The sequence below is a fragment of the Macrobrachium nipponense genome, chromosome 20 (genome assembly GCF_015104395.2).
Source record: "Macrobrachium nipponense isolate FS-2020 chromosome 20, ASM1510439v2, whole genome shotgun sequence".
NCBI classification, from domain to species: Eukaryota; Metazoa; Arthropoda; class Malacostraca; order Decapoda; family Palaemonidae; genus Macrobrachium; species Macrobrachium nipponense.
Genome location: NC_061089.1, coordinates 49108392 through 49118391, shown reverse-complemented (window position 1 = coordinate 49118391; position 10000 = coordinate 49108392). Strand labels below are relative to the sequence as shown.

The 10000-nt window shown below is 33.7% G+C and overlaps 1 protein-coding gene across 1 annotated transcript in view; it reads left to right on the top strand.

Moving 5' to 3' along the window:
* LOC135221002 (facilitated trehalose transporter Tret1-like) overlaps nt 1-10000 on the top strand; it is a 66173-nt gene that overhangs the window by 48869 nt on the left and 7304 nt on the right. Inside the window, exon 2 of the mRNA XM_064258718.1 lies at nt 8758-8890. Coding sequence (XP_064114788.1) covers nt 8758-8890 — 133 coding nt within the window. The remainder of the gene's footprint in view (nt 1-8757; nt 8891-10000) is intronic.

Below are 10000 nucleotides of genomic sequence, written 5' to 3'. Positions count from 1 at the left end.
CTGTATGCACATGGATAAAGAGGCTATACGTTTGCATCGCATTGTTTTCGTTTGTATGTCTGCCATTCTGTCTATGCAAGCATATTCATATGAGGAGATATTTACCCTGAAATTAAAGCGAAAAATCAGTGCTATTCATCTTATACAGAATCGCTCTCGATAAAATAAAATAACTATTTTTTTCCAATTTCCTGCACAAATTGGCTCATGATCTCAGAACCAGCGGTTTACAGAGTAATAATTACACCAGTACGTTATTTCAAAACCTTTTGGTCATGTATTTATGCTTTTAGACATCAAAATTTTAGTTTTCTGTAAAAGAAAACTATTTTGCAGGCTTTGTCTGCCATCCGTACTTTTGTCTGTCAGCCCTCAGATCTTAAAAACTATTGAGACTAGAGGGATTCAAATTGGTATGTTGACACTCCACCCTCCACATATCAAACATACTAAATTGCAGTCTTCTAACCTCAGTAGTTTTTATTTTGTATAAGGTTAAATTTAGTAAAAATAGTTTTACTGGCAACACTGTAGGATAGGCCTCCTCTTGGCCGTGGTTGAAAGTTTCATAGGCCGCGGCTCCTACAGCATTATACCGATACCACCAAAAGATTATACGCTGTAGCGGGTGTACAGAAAACTCGATTGCGTCAAAGAAACCCAGGCGCATTTTTTTACTTTTTTCTTTTATAGCCTTTGCTTATTGATATCTTGTTATTAAAGGACTTTTGACCTGGAGGTACATTGTCACAAGAAGTTGCTATTCTCTTTGCAACCTTCATATTTTACCGGCCTACTCATCCACCTGGGATAATGATGCACAAAAAGATGGTTTAATTGTATTGATTGTATCCCATCTTTTTTTTTATAGGCAAAGTATGTGGGCTTTACCTAGGATTTTTACAAAGCGTGTTTATATGCCCGCGTTTGCGCAGGCGTGTATGTGTATTATATTCATATATATATATATATAGGATATATACATATATATATCATATATATATATATATATATATATATATATGCATAGATATATATATATGTTGCATAGGTAAGTATATATATATGTATATATATATATATATATATATATATATATATATATATATATATGTATATATATATACATACATACATACATATATATATATATATATATATATATATATATATATATATATACAGTATATAGATATACTATATACACATAATTATACATAAAATATGTGAATACATATATGATATAATAATGTATATATATATATATATATATATATATATATATATATATATATATATATATATATATATATATATATATATATATACGAATCTCTGCATTGATTTAAAACCACGTTTGCATATATACATGAATATGTCTGTGCACTGAACTCTGGAGAATTTCAAGTGAAAGAAGAGGCCTCGGCGACGGGTTTTCTAATCATAATTTCAATGGCTTTCATCTAGAGGAATTTTCCCATAAGCGGAAAATTCTGGCTAGCGGAGAAGAGCACGGAAGAAAATTTCTCTAATTCGTGTCCGCCTATAATTAACTCTCTCTGTGGAATTGGGTGTGAAAATTATGCTTGCATGTCGTAATGGTGGCGGACGAGTCGGGCTGTGGACTAATAATTTTAGACTTTATATATATGTATATATATATATATATATATATATATATATATATATCATATACTATACCATATATACATGTGTTTATATTTTTATATATACATATATATATTATGATATATATATATATATGTATTATATATACGATATATAATATATATGTATTTATATTTATATATATATTTATATATATGAGGTTCTATAAAGTAATCAATTAGAAAAATAAAAACTTTCTTTTCTGCATAAACATCATCCATGTGCTTCGTATTTCATAAGCAAGAAACGCTAACGTCAGAGTATTTATAGATGGGAAACAATACTTTCAATAACAGAAGAGAGAAATTAGTTTACGTATTTTTTTTTATAAATTAATTGTATTTTTCACTAGAAAAGAAAGTTGGACATAATCTTTCTTTACTTATAAAAATCCTCTGTGTATGTTTTATTGTTAGTAAAGATGAAGAGCTAGTACTTCCTATCTCATGTCACCGATGGGATAAAATTGGTTTTTTTTACTTTACGGATGAGTTTTTTTTTTTTTTTTTTTTTTTTTTATGAAAACGATATCCTCCATATTTTCCTTTTATAGGTGAAAAGGACATTTTCCCTTAGAGATGGAGAGTTCTCCTTTATATATATTTTTTCTTGTTTAGCTTAGAATAGTTACGCCTTTTTCTTCTTTTTTTTATAAGTGAGAAGAACTACTCATCGTATTTTCCAAAAAGAGAAACATTAATTTCCGCCTGCTTCTTTTGTGAGTGGGAAGTATCCCCCCATTATTTTGTGAAGATAACTTAGCTCTTTCTTTCAGATGCATGAAACAAATTTCTCTCTCCCCTCTCTCTTTCTCCTCTCTCTCTCTCCCTTTCTCTCTCTATCTCTCTCTATCTCTCTCTTCTCTCTCTCTCTTATTATTATTATTATTATTATTATATTATTAGCCATAATAGTTACGAGTAACTCAAAAAGAAAAATAGAGTACTTAGAAGAACTAACCCAAAATGAAAAGAAAATAGATATAATGAATATAAGTGAAACCTGGTATTCCCAAGAGACTGGGAATGATGATCAAATAAAAGGGTTCCAAACTTATAGATCAGATAGAAAAAATAGGAATCAAGGGGGAACCGCAATATATGGGAAAGACAAAAAACAAGGAAAAAAATATATGAGAAATATAGTAACTCAGAATGTGAACTAATAGCGGTAGAATTTGAATCTGAAAAATTGATGAACATAGTAATATATAGACCTCCTAATACTAAAGAGTTTGACTTAATAATTAAAAATTGGAAAAATTGGATATATATGTAGAAAATCACAAGGACTGGACTATTCTCCTATCTGGTGACTTCAACTTTCCTTTCGTAGAATGGAAAGAACGAATAGGAGATTGTGGTTGTACTTATACATATAAAAAAGAGAGTAATAGTAGTGCAGAAGATAAGAGGCAATTTGAAAAGCTATTAGATATGCTACTAGAATACAACATTCAACAAATAAATCACCTGCCAACAAGAAAGGAAAATACTTTAGACCTAGTATTTGTGAACGAGATGAATTATGGTTAAAGGAAAAAATAAATAGTTTATAATGCGAATATTTCAGACCATAATGTCATAGAATTAACAGTTCATTCCAAAGCAAGTGAAAATAGAGATAAGCAAGAAATGAAAAAGTGGGAAGGATATGGAAAATACAACTTCTACAGTAAAAATATAAAAATGGTCAGAAATTAATGAAGAATTAAACAAAGATTGGGATAACATTTTCGTAAGTGAGACATAAGGGTAAATACGGAGATAATATATATATTGGAGAAAATAGTGGAAAAATATATACCGAAGAAGAAAAGTAAACATCATTCATGCATACCAAGAGACAGAAGGATCTTGTTCCAGAAAATCAGAAAGTGGAAAAAAGGTCTTGCAAAAGAAAAAAATGCATGGAAAGTTATAGAACTAAAAAGTAAGATAGAAATGCAGAACAAAAGATTATACAATCAAAAGAAATGAAAAACGGGACTTGGAAGAAAAAACCCTATTAAATATCAACAAGCAAAACCCCAAACTATTATACTCATATGCGAAGAAGATGAATAAAAGAAGAATAGAAATAGGCCCTCTGAGAATTGAAGGGAGATTAACGAATGAAAAAAAGGAAATTTGCAACATACTGGCAGAACGATATAAGAGAGAATTCACCCCTAGAATAGATAATGAAGATAATGATATAGAAGTAAGGATGATAAAATAAGTGAATATTTAGCTGACATAGATATTAATGAAGCTGATATTGTGCAGGCTATTAATGAAATTAAAATGGAGCTGCTGCAGGGCCTGATGGAATTCCTGCTATTTTGTTAAAGAAAGTAGTTCATTCTATCGCAAAGCCACTTGCAATATTATTAAGACAAAGTGTAGATACAGGCAAGATTTATGATGAGCACAAATTAGCATATATTACCCCTACTTTCAAAAGTGGATCAAGACTAGAGGCAAGTAATTATAGGCCTTGTGAGTCTAACATCACATATTATGAAAGTGTATGAAAGGGTAATGAAGAAAAATATTATGAAACATTTAATAAAAAAATAATTTGTTTAATAAAGGACAACATGGTTTCGTACCCGGAAAAAGTACACAAACCCAACTGTTAGTCCCACCGTGAGAACATATTCAAAAATATGAAAAGCGGAAATGAAACAGATGTGGTTTATTTAGACTTTGCAAAAGCTTTTGATAAAGTAGACCATAATATATTAGCGAAGAAAATTAGAAAACACAATATCGTGGATAAAGTAGGAAGATGGTTAAAGAATTTTTACACACAGAAAACAGATAGTTATTGCAAACGACGAGAAATCGGATGAAGTCAAGGTAATATCCGGTGTGCCGCAAGGTACGGGTTGTTTAGCTGCAATACTGTTTGTTATTATGATTGGAAGACATAGACAATAATGTGAAGGATTCGGTAGTGAGTAGTTTCCGCAGATGACACAAGAATAAGTATAGAAATTACTTGTGATGAAGATAGGAACGCTCTACAAAGAGACCTTAACAAAGTATATGATTGGGCAGAGGTAAATAGGATGGTATTTAACTCTGATAAATTTGAATCAATAAAATTATGGAGACAGAGAAAGAAAGCTATATGCATATAAGGGACCTAATAATGAGACCATCACAAATAAGGAAGCAGTTAAAGACCTTGGTGTGATGATGAATAGGAACATGTTATGCAATGATCAAATAGCAACTCTGTTGGCAAAATGTAAAGCAAAATGGGAATGTTGTTACGGCACTTCAAAAACAAGAAAAGCTGAACACATGATTATGCTTTATAAAACATATGTTCGTAGTCCACTTGAATATTGCAATATGATATGGTACCCACACTATCAAAAGGATATTGCACAAATAGAGGTGTACAAAGGTCCTTTACAGCTAGAATAGAAGAAGTTAAGGACCTAGACTACTGGGAAAGACTACAATTCTTAAAATTATATAGTCTAGAGGAGAAGAGAACGCTACATGATAATTCAGGCATGGAAACAGATAGAAGGAATAGCAGAAAATATCATGGAACTAAAAATATCAGAAAGAGCAAGCAGAGGTAGATTAATAGTGCCCAAAACTATACCAGGAAAAATAAGGAAAGCACACAGGGACATTAATCCATACGCACCAGCATCGATAATGCAGCGTCTATTCAATGCGTTGCCAGCTCATCTGAGGAATATATCAGGAGTGAGCGTAGATGTGTTAAGAATAAGCTCGACAAATATCTAAACTGCATCCCAGACCATCCAAGATTGGAAGATGCAAAATATACCGGAAGATGTACTAGCAACTCTCTGGTAGACATTAGAGGTGCCTCACACTGAGGGACCTGGGGCAACCCGAACAAGATGTAAGGTCTGTAAGGTCTGTAAGGACTACATCTAGAAACCGTGAAAATTACGTTTGTCCAATCCTGTCTTGTTAAAGTTTTAGTTGACACTCTCTCTTATTATTATTATTATTATTATTATAGTTTATTAGCCATAAGAAACCCACTACATCTAGAAACCGTGAAAATTACGTTTGTCCAATCCTGTCTTGTTAAAGTTTTATTTGCACCTCTCTCTCTCTCTCTCTCTCTCTCTCTATTCTCTCTCTCCATCACACACACACACTATACGCCAAAAGAAACCCACTGCAGCTTAAAACCGGAAGAATTACGTTTGTCCCAACCTGTCCTGTTATTGTTTCAGCTAGACCAGCCTCTCTCTTCCCCGTTTGGAGTTAGTGTAGTCAGGGCACCTCATGCGGTGCACTGTAGGCATTCCTTAATTAAGGTTATTTGCAGCGTGCCCTCGGTCTCTAGCTGTAACCCTTTTCGTTCTATTTACTGTACCTCGGTTCATATTCTCTTTCTTTCATCTTACCTTCCACCCTCTTAACAATTCATTCATATTGCAACTAGGATGTTTTCCTCTTGCTATCCTGCAAAACCTTTTACTGTCAATTTCCGTTTCAGCTTTGAATGATCTCATAGGACCCCGTGCTTGGCCTTTGTTCTAAATTCTATATTCAATTCAATTCGCTCTCTCTCTCTCTTATTTTAAAACACAAGAAACCCACTGAGCTAAAAACCCTTTTATAGCTTCCACTCTCTCTCTCTCACTCTTATTTTAAGCCACAAGAAATCCACCGAAACTAAGAAAAAAAAAGAAAAGAAAAAAAGCCGTAAGAACTAGGGTTTTCCCATCCTGTCCTGTTCCGGATGACGGGACGAGGAGGCAGGTAGCCTAATTGGATATTTCAGCAGGTTAACTTTACTCCTTGCATCCTACGCCGGGGTGTCCCCAGCGCTCCGCCTCCGCTGTAGCACGATGTCCTTTTCGCGGAATTCGTTGTTTTAAAGGTGAGGTCCGGAGCAGCTGCTTGGCTTTAACAGGTGCCCAGTTAACCCTACAAATGCGCTTGTTTCCCCCCTCACCCCCTTTTTTTTGGGGGGATGGGGGTTTAAGTGGGAGAGTTTTAGCGCATTTTACCCTGAACTCCTCCGTTTTCTGTTGTTGGGATTTTTTTCTCCCGTTCTCTTACTTTGGAATTATGACTTCCAGTAGACGTGTCGGCAGGGTTATCAATGGGTATTGCTGTAAATGAATGCATTCCTGTTCATTGGGTACTTCAATGTTCACATGAGCATACATTTATGCACATAGTTTATGCATATACATATAGTATATAATATATATAATTATATAGATAATATATATATATAATATATAATATAATATATATATATATACATAATACGGAGAGAGAGAGAGAGAGAGAGAGAGATAGAGAGAGAGAGAGAGAGAGAGAGAGAGAGAGAGATATTCTAAAAGGGAATTCAGGTTATTTAAATAGAAATCACTCTCCGCAAAATGGTAATTTTATCGTGGTTTTAGATGGTAATGGCATTACCTTATGCAAATACAGTTTTCCAAATGTCTGTTGAAAAATTGAACATTTGAAGCAACAGGGGTAAGCATCGCAGCCTGTCTATACTGGAAAAACATCTTTATGTAATGGGATTTTTACGTTAGCAGCGTCATGTCGTGAAAGTTATAACATATTTACTCGCATTCCCATGAAGACTGACGTTGCACTGTAACAGTTACGAGCTCTGGCACCACTGTGAAACCTTGCTAGCAAATCGTAATACAAGTTCAGTAACACTGTAATATGCAATAAAATATTATTTTTATCATGGGAAAGGAATTAACAACATTGGATAATGAAGTTATATGCACCGAACTTCTATTTATTTTATAGGAGAACGACTGGAAATGAAATATTGAAGGGATAATTAACAGATTTTTTTAAATTTATGTTTTGAACGTAAAATCTGCAGTTATCTGTAAGTGCAACTCGGGTAAAGATTTTTGCCCGAGTTGCATAAATCACCGGGAAAACACTACCTGCAACGATGCTCCTGATTCAAGTGACTGATAGGGTAAGTGTTTCTGTCAGATTGGATCGCAGAAATTTTATGATAAAAGACTTAGAGAAAAAATTTGATCTTTTTATTCCACAACTCATATCATGGAGTATACAGCTCCAGTAATATATATTTAAATAGGCATTACTCAAGGTTCTTTGCAGCGTTCCTTCGGCCGCTAGCTGCAGCCTCTTTCATTTTTTTTGCTGTACTTCCGTTCATATTCTCTCTCTCCCCTTTGACTGTCCACCCTCTTTAATAATTGTTTCGTACTGCACCTGCGAGGTTTTCCTCCTCTTCTTTTTGTCAATACCCCTTCCAGCGCTGAATGACCGCATAGGTCGCAGGGCTTCGCTTTTGGCCTAATTCCTATACTCCAATTTCAGTCTGTTAAATATTTAGCAATGTGATGTAGTGTGACTAATTTCTATATTCCAATTCCAGTCTATTACATGTAATTGTAAGTTAAAAGTTTACCAGTGTAACGTAGTGTGATGAGTTACTGGTAAGAAATGTCTGTTCTCCTAATAAAATTTTCCACCATTGAGTTTTACTAATATCATTGAGTGGTTAGTACGCAGCCGTTGATATGTACTTAAATCTAGATGTTTATCGCCGCTGGAAATAATGATTCTTATCGTTAATTCATAGATATGCGGGAAACAAATAACTGGGATCAACTATGTGGAATTTGAGTTGGCCTGTTCGCTGGTTTCGAAGGACGCCCTACGGAATTTCGCTCCTCCAGAGGGCGTCCTTTGTATTGTCCGTAACGTACCTTTGCAACAAGGAAGTATGGTGACACTTTTTTTTTATGTTAAGTCATTGTTTATATTCCTGGATGTATTTTTTTCTCATATCTACATCTCATTAAACCTGGAAGTATCGCCAGTGAATATCGCTTTGGTAATTTCTTGAAAAAAGATACTAGACAGTTTTTAATGCCAGATGATTAAAAAAAACTAACAAACTCAAGAATGTCTATTAGTTTTATTTTTATGTTTATTTAATTTTTTTCTGGGGGTACCACGTCCTCACGTATCCCTCATAGTTTTCCATGTCCTCCTCCTCCTCCTCCTCCTCCTGTTTAACTCCCATCCCGTTAACCCAAGAGGGAGCACCTTATTCTCATTAACGTCATATCGTCAGATAATAGTCACAGCGGCCTGCTGCCTGGGGCCCCTGACCTGCGGCTTCGCCCTGGCCTTCAACATTACCAAGAACCCGGCAGAGCTTATGAAGCCACAGCTGGGGGCGTGGAGAACTTACGTGTACTTGCTGGGTGAGTAAAGCTCGAGAGTTAGTTACTATGGGCAACGACTCGGTTTCATCATTCTGGACTTTGGACTGATGCTGAATCATTGTTTGATTTTGATGAATGATTTGAGCAAACGATGTTATTCTTTTACTGAAAGCTTGATTTTGATGTACCTGAGTTTAAATGAGTTGATAAACTGATGTTATGGTTTGAATCACTGCTTGATTTTGATGTACCAGATTTGATAAAATGTTATGGTTTGAATCATAGCTTAATTATGATGTACTCGAATTTAAATGATTTCATAAACCATAAAATATCATGGTTTGAATCATAGCTTAATTTTGCGGTACTTGAGTTTAAATGAATTGATAAAATGTTATGGTCTGAATCATAGCTTAATTATGATGTACTCGAGTTTAATCATGATTTCATAAAATATTATGGTTTGAATCATAGCTTAATTTTTAGGTACTCGAGATTAAATGATTTGATAAAATGTTATGGTTTGAATCAGAGCTTAATTTTGATGCACTCGAGTGTTAATGATCTGATAAAATGATGGTATGCTTTGAGTAACAGTGATGCTGAAATATTAGAGTTTATTATGATAAAGTAATATTACGTGTCTTAAATTGAATGCTTAGTTAGGTAATGTTATCGGTTTTAACTGTATATTCTTCAGTGTAGCCGTTGCATTTTTAATCTTAATATTCTATATTTTGATAAATGCTTAGAGGTATTAATAGATTATAAGTATACTTCTCAGTATATCGTTCTTAACGCTATTGATTATGCTATATGCAATACTTTTGGAATAATTTGCGATACTTACTAAATGGTTTCGCTCATTGAGACTGAACTTAATATTTGCAATACTTTTTGGTATAATTTGCGATACTTATCAGTTTGTTTATGTGTAATGCGTAAGCCATTTGTAACACTGTTAAAACATTATAAAGAATCACGTGTTGTATGTATCTTTTGTAATACTTTGTTCAAGTATAAGACAATAGTTTCAAATGGTTATAAGTGTTAATTTGTGTTTTGTAATGCATTTACATTAATTGTATTTAGTATTGTATTTGTGATAGTTTCCGAAGTCTTGGTATGTCATATGCAATACCAAGGTCC